Source organism: Chaetodon trifascialis, chromosome 10, assembly GCF_039877785.1.
Source record: "Chaetodon trifascialis isolate fChaTrf1 chromosome 10, fChaTrf1.hap1, whole genome shotgun sequence".
In the NCBI taxonomy this organism is placed as follows: Eukaryota; Metazoa; Chordata; class Actinopteri; order Chaetodontiformes; family Chaetodontidae; genus Chaetodon; species Chaetodon trifascialis.
In genome coordinates, this window is record NC_092065.1 from 10,985,045 (window position 1) to 11,002,980 (window position 17,936).

The 17,936-nt window shown below is 42.5% G+C and overlaps 2 protein-coding genes across 4 annotated transcripts; both read left to right on the forward strand.

Annotated features, from left to right (window-relative positions):
• The first annotated feature begins 9,928 nt into the window (after positions 1-9,928).
• On the forward strand, positions 9,929-12,442 carry snapc5 (small nuclear RNA activating complex, polypeptide 5). The gene is made up of 4 exons (XM_070972250.1): positions 9,929-10,078; positions 10,440-10,567; positions 10,660-10,740; positions 11,818-12,442. The coding sequence occupies exons 2-4, from the start codon at positions 10,478-10,480 to the stop codon at positions 12,010-12,012; spliced, it is 366 nt and encodes a 121-aa protein (XP_070828351.1). The 5' UTR covers positions 9,929-10,078; positions 10,440-10,477; the 3' UTR covers positions 12,013-12,442.
• Positions 12,443-14,808: 2,366 nt separating this feature from the next.
• Positions 14,809-17,776, forward strand: lctlb (lactase-like b). Of its 3 annotated transcripts, XM_070972247.1 has the most exons (9): positions 14,809-14,898; positions 14,985-15,080; positions 15,169-15,223; positions 15,325-15,486; positions 15,566-15,843; positions 15,969-16,095; positions 16,193-16,392; positions 16,507-16,570; positions 17,661-17,776. In XM_070972247.1, exons 1-9 carry the CDS (start codon positions 14,809-14,811, stop codon positions 17,774-17,776), a joined length of 1,188 nt encoding a protein of 395 aa, XP_070828348.1. The 3 variants fall into 3 exon arrangements, with proteins under 3 accessions (XP_070828348.1, XP_070828349.1, XP_070828350.1); XM_070972248.1 differs by lacking the exons at positions 16,193-16,392; positions 16,507-16,570; XM_070972249.1 differs by lacking the exons at positions 14,985-15,080; positions 16,193-16,392; positions 16,507-16,570.
• The last annotated feature ends 160 nt before the right edge of the window (positions 17,777-17,936 follow it).

Here is a 17,936-nt window from a genome sequence, read left to right on the forward strand (position 1 = left end):
TGAAGTACGGATGAAAAATAAAGTGCAATGGTAAATGTATTCAATGATGGCACAGATAACCTCTTGACTTACATTGTCATTTTAGTGTAAATCAGTCTATATTATTTTTGCCTGAACTGCTCAAGAGAGATGATTAGGCATAATTCCCTACAATTAAGAGTGGCGGTTTTGTATCAAGAGTCAATCCCAAACTGGGGAGGAGGGTATTTCATCCAGCGGCTCTGCACAGGGCTCCAACAATAACACCTCCCCACTGAAAGGAAATTCCTCCACCTCCTCTGCTCTCGGCTGGAACACACAGCTCTCTTAATCCGGCTCTGGTAATGAGGTCATTTCACAATATAATTTTCTACCTTCTTTTTTTCTATTATTATAACAAATTAAAATCTGGCATTTGCCAATTAGAGGATTTAAACTTTGTGATTGATCTCTATCTCTAATAAGATCCTTTTCTTTACAAAACTATAAATCATTACATACAATCTGATGAAAGGGTATATTTCCGTATGACAATCTTTGATCCTTTAGATGTTCAGTAGTGTTTCTGCAGCTAAGATCAGAGGCCTACAGTGAGGTGGGAGTGGACGCAGAGGAGGTGGTAAAGCAGTAATGGAACAGACAGAGATGTTGTTGAGAGCTATGCCCTGCCAAAACCAACTCTGATCACTGCTCTGAAACCATCTGATTGCAGGAGCAGCCAGTCTGGCCTTAAGTGGAGGTGACAGTGTGTCTAGGAGACACGTTACAAGTCAGAGGAAATTGGAGATAAACAGATAAAAGAATGCAATCTCTGCTGGAAGCAGCAAGGCACAGGGGGCAGGAAATAAACCTGTATTTAAGCTGATTACCCAAGCAGAGTCCCAGCCCTTTTCAGCAGCTCTGTACAGCCCGGCCTCACCACTACCAACGTTGTTAATTAGAGATTTGCTAAGGGGAAAAAAGGCAGCCTTGTCAGACTTGCAGGAGTGTTAGTGATGGCTGGCTGGAGGGGGACATGCAGGGCTCTTAATTGGGTCTGTATGCTGTATCGGTGGCTGGCTGGAGCGCTGGTGATGATTGCTGTGAGCAGGTGGCCGTGGTGGCAGCTCCATGCAGGCCGTCCCAGGCCAGCCTGTCTGTTCTTGTCAGGACCTGGAACACTGAGCAGACAGCTCCTGAGCCCCGCGCTCATTACGCCAAGTTGCCCACCCTGTTGCCTAGCAATGCCCTCACAGCCCCTCCACAACACTTCCTCCCTGGTCCCACAGTGTAACCCGCGGTCGTGGAGTACTTCCACACAGTCCAGCTATGGGAAAAAAGATGAATGCACTGCGACCTCTCAGTGTCCTCTTTAAATGCAACGAGTAGTTTGATGTAATGCATCATATGTTCCTATTGCAACCAACAATGTCCATCATATGGCATTATGTCACTGCCAGTCCATGAAAGCTGCAAAACTATCTCAATTCATCACTGTCTCACCTAAAGTGTGTTTTCTACGAAACCATCTTTACCTTTATACTGTAACTTAAAAATAACAACAAGGAGCTAATCAGAGATTCAGTACCCACATTCTGCGATTCAATGTGTGTGTCTGGACTTTAAACAGGCAATGTCTCAGACACGCCACAGCTGGTCATACGTGACATTTGCGATTACGATCTGCCTACAAACAGCACTTCAAAAACACATAAATGCAGACATGTGCAAGCTTTCACACACGCACAGGAGTAGTTAAGATCTTGGAAGCATTCTTGCAAAATATTCTGCCTTTTTCTGGCAGTGATCTCCATTTGCACCAGAGTGTAACAAAACTAGGAGTGAGGAGGGGCAACTTCGTGCTAACACTGCTTGTGACTTCAACTGCAATCCAGCAACTGGACCAGCAACTGTGGAGAGACATTGCGGCAGTCAAGAAGTTCACAGGCCTTTAACCTTCCAAACAGCCCGGGTGCCAATGTGACACTTGACAAAATGAGAATCTTCTAAAGTTTTGAGCGATACAACTGCCTGAAGCAAACGTTTTTCAGGGAAAGCTCTTTGCGTGGAGGGAGAACATTTTTGATGCAGTATTTTCATTCTCTTTGTATTAACAAATGTCATCAGTTCACTGGGGAAATCTGTGTCCCGGGAGGCCCTAGTGTTTCTTTTGCTGTGGTTAGATTACTTTGGACACTAGTCAGCCAAAGTTTCATGATTCAATGGAATTTTGATGACTGCTACAAATGAAGTGTAAAAGAATCAATCATGTCAGGGTCTGACTGGATAGACTTTGGAGAAGGGCATGTGGAGCAGTGCCCGAGCTGGAAAATGACAGGAAACAGAAGAATGACATCACTTATGGCACAGTGCGAGGCTTGTTTAATGAAATCGAGAAATCAATGTGCTTCTATAACGCCTTTCAAAACATGGAGCACACCTCGAGACTGCAGTTGTGAATTAAAAAAGGACATACTTCATGCAACCGCAGAAGAAATTGGAGCAGAGTTGGAATCCAATCAAAACCAACATCACCCCCTAATATGCAGTGACTAATCTGGCAGTAATAGAAGTTATTTTCACGTCCCTCTTCTCAGAGGGTTATGGCTTGAAACTAAAATGAAACCAACTTCTTTTGTACTGTGCTTAGGATCTGTATTATTCAAGCTGATTTAATCCAGTCATCAGTCCCCACGGTCCTGTCAATGTTCTGAGGGCAGGCTGACCAGTGTTGAAAAAGGTCAATATTAAATCACAGCCCCACCCTGAAGGCTCCTTCTAACATAATCCACACCAGGACCTGTGCACATTCTGTGGTGCCGCTCCAGTTACTCAAGCCATAGAGAGGGGAAAACTCTCAGCCCTAGACCCACTTCACCGTGCCAAGAAGCCCACAGCATGCGAAAGCTGAAAACCCAAAGGGCGATCATTTGTCACGGGCAGTTCGCACGTCTGGAATGTCTCAGTTTGTGCACTCAGAATATCAGACAAGATGGGTGGTGTTCCTGGAGATCAGGGTAGCTCTCATGTCGGGCGATCAAAGTGAGCAGGACTGGCGCTACAAGGTTCACACGCAGCTGTGTCGTCCCCGGGGTTGCACTTGGGCTGCGGGTGCTAGACCTCACTGTGGAAGTGCCTGTAAATAAATGGTTTTGTCACTGTGTTCACACATTCCTCCACCCAATGGGTCTGCTCTACTTTACGCCTTCATTAGCATAGGCTGCCATCCTCACAGCTGACTGCTGACATCACCTTGAGACATACACGTGGACTTCACAGAAAGAATAAAATGATGCACGCGAAGTAACACATGATTTACAGTAGGTGATGCAAAATGGCCTAGTTATCGTTGCACTTATCTATCATGTTTATGGGACCACTTTGACATTTGGAGAAATTAAATGACATTCATTTTCTTACTGAGAGTAACATGAGAACACTGATACCATTATCTCTTTCTTCTTGTCTCTTAAGCATAAAGCAGCAATGAAGTCATCGCTACCAGCCAAGAAACAGTCAAGCACAATACCGCTCATGGTAGATGGACTCTGTCACCTTTGGACAGAGTCAGCCTTCCTCATTTCCAGTCTTTATGCTAAGCTACGCTAGCTGTCTTTTGGCTCTAGCTTCATATTAAACAAACAGAAAGCAATTCAATCAACTCTCAGAAAGAAAGAGAATAGGTGTAGTTCCTAACAGACTCTCTTAAAACGTCACTGCAGCCAAGGGGAATGTGTTAGGGCCGCTCTGTGCTTTTGGCCGAGGTAAAATAGGAGCAGAGAGCTTCGTCAATGAGAGTGAGGAAATCAGAAGGAGAGGCAGGAGTGCAGTACCTGTGCTATGGTCTTTCCACGAGGAATGTGAGGAATGCCCAAACCTCTGTAGTCAATATTTGCTTTAGACGAAGTGATAAGAACAGCTCAGCCTCTTACCAACTACAACTGGGACACCGGCCGGAGATTTGTGCCCAAAAGAACACATTCTAACCTGACTTTTAACTAGCCAAATGTTTGACTTGCATTGCCTTTAGAACATTACACTCAGTCCCACACAGACGATCATTGATCACATTGTTACCGAGCCAATGCTATGTCATGATGACAAAGACAATCCTATGGGAAAAATCTGACCTTGTATTGTCATTTGACCTTTGTCCTTGGCATCAGTACCCCCGGCTTCCCTTTGCCCAGTGCTGCACTGGATCATATCTTACAACCCTGTCATTTTTCACTCTCTTGGGTTGTGGTGAATAGGGTCAAAAGGATTTGTTTATTTTCACCTTTCTACAAAACATCTTTCACCACATTTTGTGGCTAGGCAGTTGGATATTTGAGATTGAAAAGGCTCACTAAAAGAGAAAAATGAGCCTGTGGACTCACTAATAATGAATCATTATGAGAAGAAAAAACGACAGCAGAAAAGGAAAACAAAGTGGATTTCCTTCTGGCTGGTCTGACATTACTGGGATGTTTAACTTAGAGTACCAAGGGAGGTGAACTATGCAGACCCATACACCAGGCTCAGGAGGGAGAGAGAGAGAGAGAGAGAGAGAGAGAGAGAGAGAGAGAGAGAGAGAGAGAGAGAGAGAGAGAGAGAGAGAGAGAGAGAGGGGGGAAAAGGGAAAATGTAATTAATCACACTACAGTCAGTGGGTCTGGTCTTTTGGAGGTGTTCTTGAGCTCTGGGTTTGTTTGTCGGTCTTGAGAGAAAAGCCAGTGAAACGGGAATGCTGTGTATGGGTGGTCAATTAGTTTACAAATTTCAGCTGTGACAGCGGCATTCTCCTCAGCCCCGGCCCCTAACTCCCTCCTGCCATCTCTGACCAAACCACATCATATCAGGGCCCAAACCTCATGCCGTGATCTGAGGCATTCCCCGGGCTGCAACATAAAGAAGCTCACTCGATTTAGCCCGACCTAAATCAACAGCCTTTTACTGTGGTTACACTGGATTGCCTTACATCCAGGATCTGCCAGCGCTTTCAGCCCCTTTTCAGTTTTCCATGCGTCCGACGCGCTTCTGAGAACCAGACCTCCACCACTCTGTCACTCTGCTTTTTCACTTCCCTGGGATCGCGAAATTCTGCACATCCTTTCCAATTTGACTGAATGTGCTTATACCTCTCTGGACAGATCAGTTTAACGTTAAAAGCCAAATGAAAGCCACATAAGCAGGCTGAAATCAAATCTGAACACGGGATGAATAGGCTTTCCTGAGCTTGTCATGAATAGGGCACAGAACCAAGAGTGTCTCCTGGTACGTAAGCGCTTCAGATAATGAAATGCTGACGGCAACAATGATCAGGTTTTCCAGTTGGGCAAGGGAGTAATGCTTGGCTTTTACTATACTTGCTTGACGAATGAAGACAGCATCATAACTGCTGTGGGCACCACCTAGCTATACACTTGCACGCACACATACACAGGCAAGTGTTGATAGACAAAAACCACACGGTGGATCATACCACAGCGCTGTGGTTAATCTGGTGATTAACATTGTTATCAATCATCTTCTGTGATGCAGTGACAGCTTTCCCACTGGGATTAAGCAGCTGACTGATTAAGTGTAGAAGGTTTCAATGTGCAAAGAAATAAGGCAAAGTGGACCGTTATTTTACATTTTTACCTTCATGTAGATGACCGTATAACATGAAATATTAACATGTATATGTGTCTTCTGGCACTGTATACCTCATGCAAGGGTGTGACTGTCTATGGGCATATTTTTAACCACATACCATAAGGTATTAGTACATTTACACATGCACTTATTCATCACCTAAGTATATATCCATACCTTTCTGGCTCTGTGTACGTGCAGAAGATTGTCCCGATTACAATGAATGAACTCTAATACATTTGTCCCACTGTGTGTGCGTGCCACTTTGCATGAACATGTGTGTGTGGGAGTTCAGGACAGGAAACGTAAAGGTTGAGGTAGTTCCTTGGAAACAAAGGCTCCTCCACATCTCCGCATGGGTCCTTTCCTTTCATTGGCGCCCGGGGCTCCTGTCCACATCACTGTAACACTTAAGAGGGAACATCCTGGAGCTGCCACCCCCACCTTTCCCATCTCCCTCTATAGATGGCTCAACCTACAGTATAGTGTATCGCACTCATGTAAAACACTAGCTAACAATGTTCTAAAAACATTTCGGAAACTTAAGAGTAATGCCCTGTTAGACCGGTTCCATGTTCCTGAACTGGAGACCAATGCTGGGAATGATCTGGTTTTCCTCAGCTGTGACTGCATGACAGTGACTCACAGACCCCATCGACTTCAGAAACCCTTCACTGCTGTTTTACAATCTTATCTCTCTGGGCCTCACCTTACAATCTGTATCATCATCTTCCCTCCCACTCTCCTTCTCCATCTTTCAGCCCTCTCCTGTTTCCATGCTCTTACTCTCTGTTTAACTGCCACGACTGAAAATTGAGTCGTAACTTCCTGACGGCACTGTTCAAAGGTCACCCCCCCCCCTCCTCTCCCCCTTTCCTCTTCTCCCTTTTGGGAGGCCCCTCATCCAACACGCCCAGCACTGCATTCCACAGCGTGGGGAGCACCTTCAAATGTTGCACAAGCTTAGCAGACCACAGCTCCCAGCAGCATGCGGGGCGCCTGAAACCCAGCCTCAGCTGCCACCAGGCCTCAGCACGAGGCTCAAGTCCTGCCGAGGAGAGCCTTTCATTGAGGAGAAGTTGCAATGCAGCAGCAACAGACTCTGCGTGATGACAAGGAAAAAGCAACTGTGGTTCTCAAGAGCAGAGTGATAACTGTACAGTATTAGCCACCTTCAAGCTGCTGAAACCAGCTCCAAGTTAAACCCTCATGCCACAGTGGGGCCTCTCATGTCTGTGCTGGAAGGCTGGCAGCTGCGATAGTGGGGCGCAGGCCTCAGAGCACCTTTTAGTCTGACCCCCAAATCCTTAAGGTCTATAGTACACTGCTCCAGTTTCACCCTCCCGAGGCTCCCATGGTGCTTGGCTCTCAAAACAATAATGTTCTTGTACATAGTCACTTACCACAACCCAGCAAATGTACAGTGCTGTAACAACCAGCCAATTAATCCATTAGTTGATTGACAGAAACTTAACAGATCCTTAACTTGACTATTCCCCTCACGCGTCACCTTCACTGGCAGCTAAACAGTTGAAGTAAAGACATTAGAAACATCACTGCTTGACTTATTCAATTGTAAATACCATGATTTTTTTTGTATTTTGCTGGGTACTGTGCTGAAAATATTTGCATTTGCTTGAAAGCAAGCAAATACAGCGTACAGTATTTTGTTAAACTGTCATCATTAAATGGACCAGAACCTATTTCTGTGTTTTTTGTACCAACAAGTTTTAAATTCATTGTTATGATATAAATTTGTCTTGTAAGCAACTAATGTACTGGATGTTTATTTTAAGTGTAATGTTTGCAAAAATAATTGTACTATAAAATCTATATATTGCACCATGCCTGCTTGCAGTCTAGCTCAGGAAAGCACACTTCAGAAAAGTATTGACAGGAGTACTTAATATCAAACCTGAATCACAGATCAGTCGACACCCTCTTGTCATTTCCAGTAACCTGCACTGCTGTGGTATGTGGCTGCTGGATGCTCCTGGGTCTTCAGTGATGACACTGCACTGCACTGGATAGCTGCTGCATCTCACCTGAAGCACAGACAACATACATTATTTTCACAAAGTGAAACTACAGACACAAAGATATTCTTGTAATTCACTGGTGGGCTGATGAAAGACCTTCTGTCTAACTAACATCACGTAGGAAGACATTTGTGTACATACAAAGAAGCATGGAGATTCATAGGCAGGGTGGTCGTTCTGGACATTCACACATGATATACTTCACATCTTTCAATGTTTGTGAAAATAATAACAGTATTTTCTTTACAGGGTATTTAGAACAAAGCAGATCTATAATCAGTGATGCATATGTGAACAATAGCTTGACAAAGTTTTACAAATCTCTTGTTTATAGGGTAAGATGCATCTTCACATTTTCAAGGATCCTGACAAGGCACATACGTTTCACCTCACAGTAATGGTCTGTGCTGTTGAGATGATTGTCTACCACACCAACAGAAGGCACCTGGTTTTGGAAATCTGAAGAAACTACATCCTACAGCAGCTCCGTTTTCACGTGTGTGAAGAGAGACAGGTACGTCTCTCCTTTTGGCTTGGCTCCATTGTTAGTCTCCAGTCGTGCCTGCGTGCTGTGATTATCAATGCACACATCTGGATGGACTTAGCCTTGGAATCCTATAAAGAACCTAATGGGCTCTTCTAACATTTTTTGAAGACTGATTAAGAGCCCTTTCAGATCTTGTTCACATCAATGAGTTCCATCTGTCATCTATTTAAGTTTTCACTGAATTCGTTATCTGCGTTACTTGCCCCCTTTCAATGTAATGGGGGTTTGGGGGATTTAGGGGAGACTTGCATGCTTTGTAGGTAATGTGCAGGACTGCTGAATATTTGCTTATGGGGCTTGGTCAGATACACTATTATTGTCAAACTGAGCATACATGGAAATTGTAGGTGTTTCTGTACCATCAAAACGATCCCAGTTTAGTTAACATACATGCAAATGCTTAAAACTATCATTCATTGCACAAATTCAGCTCCCCAAAAAGCAATATCATGTTATCTTAATAGTGCAGCCAGACTGACAACAAGTTCATTTATCTGGATGCAAAGAAATCCTGAGTGTTACAAAGCAGTTTTGTACCTGTCAAACAGCTTTATAATTGTGGAAATTCTAGTTTCAAGCATTAAGTTACACAGAACTATTAATAAAACCCAGGCAAGAAGTTAAAATAGCTTGTAAAGATCATTTAAGGACCAAAAAAAGCTTGAAACAGCCTAAAAACTACCAGATAAGATGATAAATCTTGTCAGAGTAAAAAATGCATATATTTCCTTGATTTACTTCTGCTACTGTCATAAACCCACTCTACCAAAAAACCTACTCTCACAGCATGTTTGCAGACCTTTGTTGTTCAAGTGTCACTCACTTTTAGGCTTGTGAATATACAGTAAAGGCACTTTTCGGAGTCACGCCAGCATGAAAGGCAAATTTACACCTTGCATATTAGCTGAGCTACACCCAGCGTACTGTGACCCTTATGTTTTATGAGAGAGACTAACACCATGAACTACATTTGTTACAAATTAGGCTTCCTAGTGCCGTAAAGTTGACACCTGCCACTTCAAAACCTTCTTTGGAAAGGAGGACAGCCATTGATAACCGACTAGAAAGAAATAGCTGCATTAATTTACGTTAATTAGCTAGGCTAGCTAACTAACGCCCACCAGGTCAAAATGACTACAGGGTACAGTTAAGAATAACATATTAAAGAATTGCTGTGGCTTGATAACAATTTCTTTACTTTGCTTTTTAACTCACGTACATTACAAAAACACTGCTAGATTTTCTTACCTTGTTTTGGTCAAATAGTTATCAAACAATCTCATGTTCACCCCAAAGGCCAAGGCAGCAGTTACAGCCGTGTGACCACAAGATGTCGCTGGACTCAATGTTCAGCTACTAGTAATGCTGCATTTAGGTGCTTCAGGTAAGGTCAACTTTGTTTTTTCAAAAGAATAAATATGTGAGTTGTGGATTGTTTTAATAAAGCGACTGCAATTGTTTACCAAAATGAACAGCAAGTCATGTTTTTAGTTCTGCGATGAAAAAGGCATTTTCCTCGAATTACCTTTTTGCCAACAGGTTATTTTAACATCCAGTGATTGTCACTGTCAAATGTTGTCATTGATGACTGTTGTTGAACCGCATATTTCAAGCGAGTCACTGTAGCTACTAAATCTCTAAATATCATAGATATATACAGTGTGCATATGCGGACAGTCATATGTGAGGCATCGTTCGTTTTCGCGAGACCCAAAACCAAAGATTCCCACAGCATCTAAACATACAATAAGCCCGGATATGACCACACAGGACCCAAACTTTAGCTAGTAGCCGTAGCTGTAGCACAATAGCTAAGCAATCGGTATTCCAAATTAAAGCTGTCAGGAGCACGTTGTTTTGTGTATCGCCCATTTCGACGTTGATATGGAGCTGTAGGAAGAATTTATAAATAAAGGTAATAGTCTTGAACTGTTTCACTGTGCCATGTGCGGAAATAAGCTGTCATTATGTGGCACCGCCGAATTGTTTTTCGTAGCACTGCAGTCTATTTACCTATTTTTCAGCACAGCAGTGAAGATCATATGCCGATTTGTTCATAACTAAATCTGATAAAAGCACTACTATATTGTACAAGTAAATACTTAATTTTGAATCTAATACAGTGGCTGCTAGCTGATAAGATCTTAGGGACTGTCATATTGTAAAATGAAGTCTAAAGTCGTGATACAGGAAGATGATGGAATATTAGTCCTTTCTAATCAGCACAAAATATAACATGACACTGTATTCCTGACGACTGATTTCTTCCCTTTTAGTGTTGAGGAATGGTCTGACTGCAGCACGACCAGTAAAGATGCACAGCCGTCTGCAGGAGTTGAAGAAGGAAGAGGAGACTCTCCTCAAAATCAAAGTCATGCTACAAGACCAGCTGAACAGGTTGAAGGTGAGTGACAGATTCACGGGGTTGACTGTTGGGGTTTCTATCTATGTTTGTGGTACCTGTGCTTTATATATTGTGTGTTCACTCTGTTACAGTTTGAAGAAGGGGCCTTGAAATCTATCATCAGTGCTCAAACAGAAGAAGGAGCCTCAGAGCGCTCGCCCCCAGACACTGAGGTAAATCACATAAGAGGACAACACTGCTAAGGATGATGTCTCAATCCGTCATATTAGTGTATTCTCAGTAATATTTTTGCTTGTGTTGTTGTTGATTAATTCACACTTAAGTTGGTTTGTTCACACCGAAAATCAGATATTTTTACTACACTACTGCACTGTCTTGCAGGAGATGTTACAGTTCGCAGGCCTGCATAACATCACTGATTACATTTCCATCCAGACCCAAACCAGGCTGCTCTGTGTAATGGTATTAGGACAGGAAATCAGTTAATATGTTTATGTGTGTGGCAGTAATGTCATTAATTTCAAACTCCAGTTTACAGATAGTACGACAAAGGTACACATGGCCAAGTAATTGTTTCTCTAGCAGAACTGTTGCTGAGTTTACTGGATTATTTTTCTAACCAGATCATCACAGCACCCATAAAGGCTCTGACTAACACTTTATTTTTGTTTTCTTTACTTCCTTTTACTCACAAGCATACCTTGCCTGTGCAGAAAGTGTGTTTGTGTCATTCAGTGGTTCAGTGTCTCTCCTTTCTGCCATTAACGCACTACACATTTGCATTTCATTAAACATAAACTAAGAAAAATGGTCCTGATGGATGCACGTGTTGGCTAACAGTTTTAGACTCAAATTACTACTAATTACTTACCACAATCAGGTTTGCCCATAAAAAGTGTCAATGCACACACAGGACAGTCAGAAGTTACAACTACAAGATTCATACTGGTGTTTTTGTTTTCAAAAAGCCATTAAAACAACTCACAGAGATGTACTGCTGCATGGACAAATCAAATACATAATGGCTCAAGCTCAAGACAGTTTTTCAAACATGACTGTTATTCAAAAATTTCAGTTGAGTTTTACAAAATTGCTTTTCACCAAACTGATGAAATCAGTTTCCATGCACAAAACAATACATTTTTTGCCCTTATTCAAAAAAAAGGACAATATTCCTATTAAGCTGTTTACATGGCTAACGAAAAGCACGCACTTAGTTTGCACTTTTTAAGATTTGATTTAAAAGTGGTCGACAGGTCTGTGTTCACTATTTGTTTTCATTGTTTCAGGTCCACATTAACCTTGATGATGAGAGCGAGATCAATCGAACCAAACTGCTACTGAATGCCGCTGTAGATTACGACATGGAGGAGGAGGAAGAGGAGGACGACGACGATAAGGAGGATGATGAAGAGGATGATGAAGAAGACGACAATGAGCTTGAGTTTGTGCCTGAGGAGGAGGAAGAGGATGACGATTACTGAGATTCTCAGTGTTTCATGGGGCTTCAATATTTGCACCACTGAAGAAGAAACCACATGTAAACGGACGTCTGTTTATGTGTTGACCTGTTTTGTACTATCACTTAGGAAGTTTAATTTATTTGGATGGAGTGAGTAACAGTTACAGTGTAAAACGATGTCTGGTGCTAGCAGTATCCGCTCCTCTGCCTGATTTAAGGCACGTCATCTGGATTTCAAATTATGTTAGAATTCAAGTGTCAAATTTTGTGAGAAATTGCTCACTGAAATGCATTAAGACAGTGTTACTAGGTGCTTATAGCTTACTAGACATATTGTGCATTTTGAGGATTAGCATTAAAAAATATGGCTGGGCCATATGAGAAGATCGTGTGTATGCATTATGTAAGAAATGATAATCGTAAGCACAAAATAAAATGTTTTGCATAAGGTTCACCTGATTGATTTTTACAATGTTTGCTCTTAGTTGTATGCCACCATGCTTCCCTGCATACAGTAATGTTTTTCACATGTAATGAATTTTTATTTATGAGCAATAAGCAGATAAAAACTTTAATTAAGGGTAATACCTATGTAAGATTGTGATTATCCTAACCTGACCCAGGCAAATGGGTTATGCAGTGCAAACACTTTCCACTCGCAAACCATTCAGCATTTTCTAAACAGCTAAAACAATACAGTGAGCCTCACAATAAGGGCAGCTTTCACACTGACAGCAGGGACAGCTCTGGAGAAGGGTGGTGCTACAACAGGCAACATACAATAGAGATTGCACTGATAGATATATGCGGCTTTCTACATGGTCTGCTGTTCCAGGAGAGCTCCCATTCACCCAGGGACTTGGGATCAGCACACACACACCTGCTGCAAATGAATTCTTCATAAAGGCACACAGGTAACTGGACATTTTATTCACCACTAGTGATTTAATAACTTATTTGCAGGAGGAATACTGAAACAAAATTGCTTAAGGGAGAAATTTATATGGGGAGTAAACATGGGCAGGAATGTATTACAACTACAACATTAGAGTTTTGAGGTCCAAAAGTTTTCTGTCCAAGCTTGTATTCCCAATTTAAAGTTATCATAGTGCAATGTCTTCAATTTTGCATACCATGATAAATTGTCTATATCACACTGATTGCAGGCTTATTAGACTGAAATGTGATATGATGCTCCTGAACAACTGAAGCTGAAATTATCTACAAAGAAAGCAGTTTATTTATTCTGTTCTGAGTCCTGAGCGCTCAAATTTGGACATTAACCATGACAGTGTAACAAATATCACTGATTTTCCCCTAAATGTGAAATGATGCATTGATGGAAGTTCCTATATTCACATTCAGTCTGTATGTGTCATGTGATTGTGCACTGTAAATATATCACCCTCTCTGACATTAACTTTGCTTACAGAGGTGAAACCATACTTTGTATGGGATGTGTCTGCCTCAGCAAGATGAGCTCACACTCCATTGAGTTTGAAAAGGGGTATTTGGCTCTGCATTAGGGATGCAGGACCCCCTGCAGTCTATCACATTGGATGCTTTCAGATTGTTTAATGACAGTTTATTGTGATTATTTTCTTCTAATTTAGACATTAAAAAATAGAGAGTTGGAAGCATGTGTGTGTATGTGAGCTTGTTGTTGTGATTAAGTGGTGACGCTGAATGGTTCTCCTCTGTGTGCAGACGTCAGTGAGGGACTGGAGCAGAACCAGACAGTGACTGTGCTGCAGGCTCAGGAGTACCATGCTGCCCCGCTGTGCATTCAGTGTGTGCCATGTGTTTGTGTTGGTGCTGTGTCTGTCTTCGGCTGAGGACTTCGACTGGACAAAGAACGACCACAGCTCCTTCTATTATGGCACTTTTCCAGCTGGTAAAACATGTTGTTTTCTTCAGTGGGACAGATTCAGGACATGTTTACTATTTGATAACTGGTGAAATTATCCCGAGCTGAATGGTTGTTGCCAATGTTGCATTAATTAGGATTTTCGTGGGGTGCCGGCAGTTCAGCCTATCAGACAGAAGGAGCCTGGGACAAGGATGGAAAAGGACTGAGCATCTGGGATGTGTTCAGTCATAAGAAAGGCAGAATACAACAAAATGACACTGGGGACTCCTCTTGTGAGGGCTACCACAAAGTCAAGGTGGGGTGAGCGGGTGCAGTGTCTCTGAGAGATTTGGAGAGAAGTGACGGGGGCAAAGGAAAGCTTAATGTTACACTCTACCCTGCATGTGTGTGTGTGTGTGTGTGTGTGTGTGTGTGTGTGTGTGCGTGTGTGTGTGTGTGTGTGTGTGTGTGTGTGTGTGTGTGTGTGTGCGTGCGTGTGTGTGCGTGTGTGTGTGTGTGTGTTGTATAGGATGATGTTTCTCTGATGCAGGAGCTGAAGCTTAACCACTATCGCTTCTCCATATCCTGGCCAAGACTCATCCCCACGGGCATAAAGTGTGAGTAACTGCTGTTAATTCAAGCCTTTTGGAACTGAACTGGCATGCATGATTGAATTTGCTGATCACTAAAACTAAGGAGTTATGTACACTTTGATACCATTTGCAGCTGACCATATAAATGAAAGAGGAGTACAGTACTACGACAATCTGATCAACCACCTGCTGGATAACAAGATCACTCCTGTTGTTACTCTGTACCACTGGGATCTTCCACAGGTTGGTATACAGAATATATCCAATCCCTAACTTCTTGTTTTGCATTACAGCACTAGTCACCTTTACCAGGTTACTGTATTCTTTGCTTTTCCAGGTCTTACAAGAGAAATACGGTGGATGGCAGAATATAAGCATGGTTAATTATTTCAATGAATTTGCTAACCTGTGCTTTGAAAGATTTGGCAACCGAGTCAAGTACTGGATCACTTTCAACAATCCCTGGGTAGGTTTTATATATTTTTTGTGTGTTACTGTTACTGAAATTACAATTATCACGCTGATACTCCATAATCTGGAAATCTGCTTCAGTCTGTAGCAGTTGAAGGCTATGAGACAGGTGAGCATGCTCCTGGACTGAAGCTGAGAGGAACAGGGGCGTACAGGGCTGCCCATCACATAATCAAGGTGGGAGAATGCATTGAGTTATCAAAAACACTTAGAAACAAATGTGCAACTTTGAGCTGAAATCGTATTCATGACATCTTTTTCATAGGCTCATGCTAAAGTTTGGCACAGTTATGATACACAGTGGAGGGCAAAACAAAAAGGTAAACCAGGTCAAACTCTTGAAAGTAACATATTGATTTCATTCAATATCTGCCTCTCGACTGTCTGTCTTAGTACTGAGAGCTGCTGTTCATATCTGCAGGCTTGATTGGCATCTCTCTGTCTGGAGACTGGGGAGAACCGGTGGATATCAGCAACCAGAAAGACATTGAAGCTGCTGAGAGGTATGTCCAGTTCTACCTGGGCTGGTTTGCCACACCCATCTTTCATGGAGACTACCCTCAAGTGATGAAAGACTTCATTGGTATGTTAAATTTTAAACAATGATCCTGAAGAAATACCAGTGGGAACAAGCTAATCACTACATTTAACTGTGTGTGCAGGAAGGAAGAGTGTCCAACAGGGCCTTGGGACATCTCGTCTGCCCACATTTTCCCCCCAAGAGAAGAGCTACATCAAGGGGACCTGTGACTTCCTTGGCATCGGCCATTTCACCACCCGCTACATCACCCAAAAGACCAATCCATCAGGCCGTAGCAGCAGCAGCTACTTCACTGACCGTGACCTGGCTGAACTGGTGGACCCACGGTGGCCTGACCCCGGGTCTGAGTGGCTCTACTCTGTGCCTTGGGGCTTCAGACGTCTGCTCAATTTTGTCAAGGTGACTTACAGTCAATGATGCCGAAGAGGCTTGTTGACATTTGTACCTGATTTCAGCACTCTGCAGCACGTGTTAAATTATATTGGCAACTTATTGCGCTTCATGTTGATTCGTTCCCCATCTAGACTCAGTATGCGAACCCAATGATTTATGTGACCGAGAATGGCGTCTCTGAGAAGATGCTGTGCACAGAGCTGTGTGATGATTGGAGGATACAGTATTACAAAGACTACATCAACGAGATGCTGAAAGGTGAACAAGCTCATACATGTATGACGAGCTGCGCATTTCTTTTGGTTGGTTTTCAGTCTAATCCCCCTCTCTCTCTGCTCTCTGTGGGGTCACTCAGCTATCAAAGATGGAGTCAACGTGAAGGGCTACACCGCATGGTCCCTGCTGGACAAGTTTGAGTGGGATGAAGGCTACTCCGAGAGGTTCGGCTTGTACTACGTGGACTTCAGGAACAAAAACAAGCCTCGCTATCCCAAAGCTTCTGTTCAGTTTTACAAACGCATCATCAGCTCCAATGGATTTCCCAGTCAGAGAGAGGTAAGAGACACCAGGTGGTCCAAAACAGAGCCTTCTGAAATGAAGACATTAAGATTCATTGGTTAATGTTCTACGGTGAGTGATGATATGTGATATGATTGTAACCCCCTAAAGGTTGAGAGCTGGAGGAGGAAGGCGATTGAGACCTGTTCTTCGAGCAACCAGCTCCTAGCTGCAGGTCAGTTCATCTATAACATCCCTGACCATTTATCAATGATCAGAGGTGAGCAACTAGCTGGGGTAAACAAATAAAGATTCTGACTTAAATACCAAAAACATGCCTGTAGTTTCACATTCAGATGAGATAAAGAATTATAATTTGACTTGTGTTGCTGTTCTTTAAGCACCTCAGAAAACACATGAGCAAATTATTAGATAAATAATGATGGAAATCGAAAATCTCTGACAGAATATCTGAGATATCTTCTTTGTTTGCCCCTCCAGCTAGAAGAAAATCCAAGGAACATGCAGAAATGCCAAAGGTTTGGCCAGTGCATGATGAAGTTTAGAACTTAAGGGTACATGTCTTCTATTACTGTCATTTGTTGTTGTTGTTTTTGCTGCTGCTTTGTGATTGTGCTGTTTTGAATCTGACTAATAGAATTAAGCCTCTGCAGTTTAACACTGAGATGTGTGCAACTACGTCATTTATTTGACGTTTCACTAAGACGCTTCAGTCTAATTTGCTACCAAGGACAGCCCTTTTGATTTCACATCAGCTTTGACAAAAACTCATAAGCATAAAGCTCATCTGTGGACTTATCTGTGCCCACGGGGTGTTTCACAAAGCAGGCTTATAAATTTACCCAAATAACATAAAATTAGTGAAACGGTCTGCGATAGATCTGAGTTGAATTTAGAAAGCATGATGCAGCCATGGTTATTGACAACTGGTAATCCTAAAAAACACAAGATGTGATTTTTAAGTTATCTGGCAATGGTGCAAATGCTGCTTTCTGAAATATTCCCCAGTAGCTGCATGCAGTTCTCAAAGGGTTAAAGTGCCGTTAATCAACTCTGAGTACTTTCTCTTTTTCTATTAGAGGAACAGCGGAGTACTGCTGCCAATATTCTAAGACTTATACATGGTAAGGAATCGCTCATGCTCACTGTCAATCAGATAAAGGATGATTTGATTCAAGGGAAAAATATTAACCCTTTGAGTGCTGTGCTTGAGCATCATTACTCGCTTCATAAGCAGTTGTCTGAACTTCATAATAATGCTGGTGATTTGTTAATGTGTGTGTGTTTGTGTGTGCGATTTGCAGACCCTTTGACCAGCCACATGGAGATGGTAACTGAGATCGTTGTTCCCACTGTGTGCACACTCTCTATTTTGCTCAGTGCCGTCTTCCTCATGTTCCTGCTGCGGAGGCGTAACTAGAAAGGAGCTCTCTAGTGTGCATGTTTACAACACACACACACACACACACACACACACACACACACACACACACACACACACACACACACACACACACACACACACACACACACACACACACACACACATGCACACTCATATTCTAAGTGCATCCTTTCTT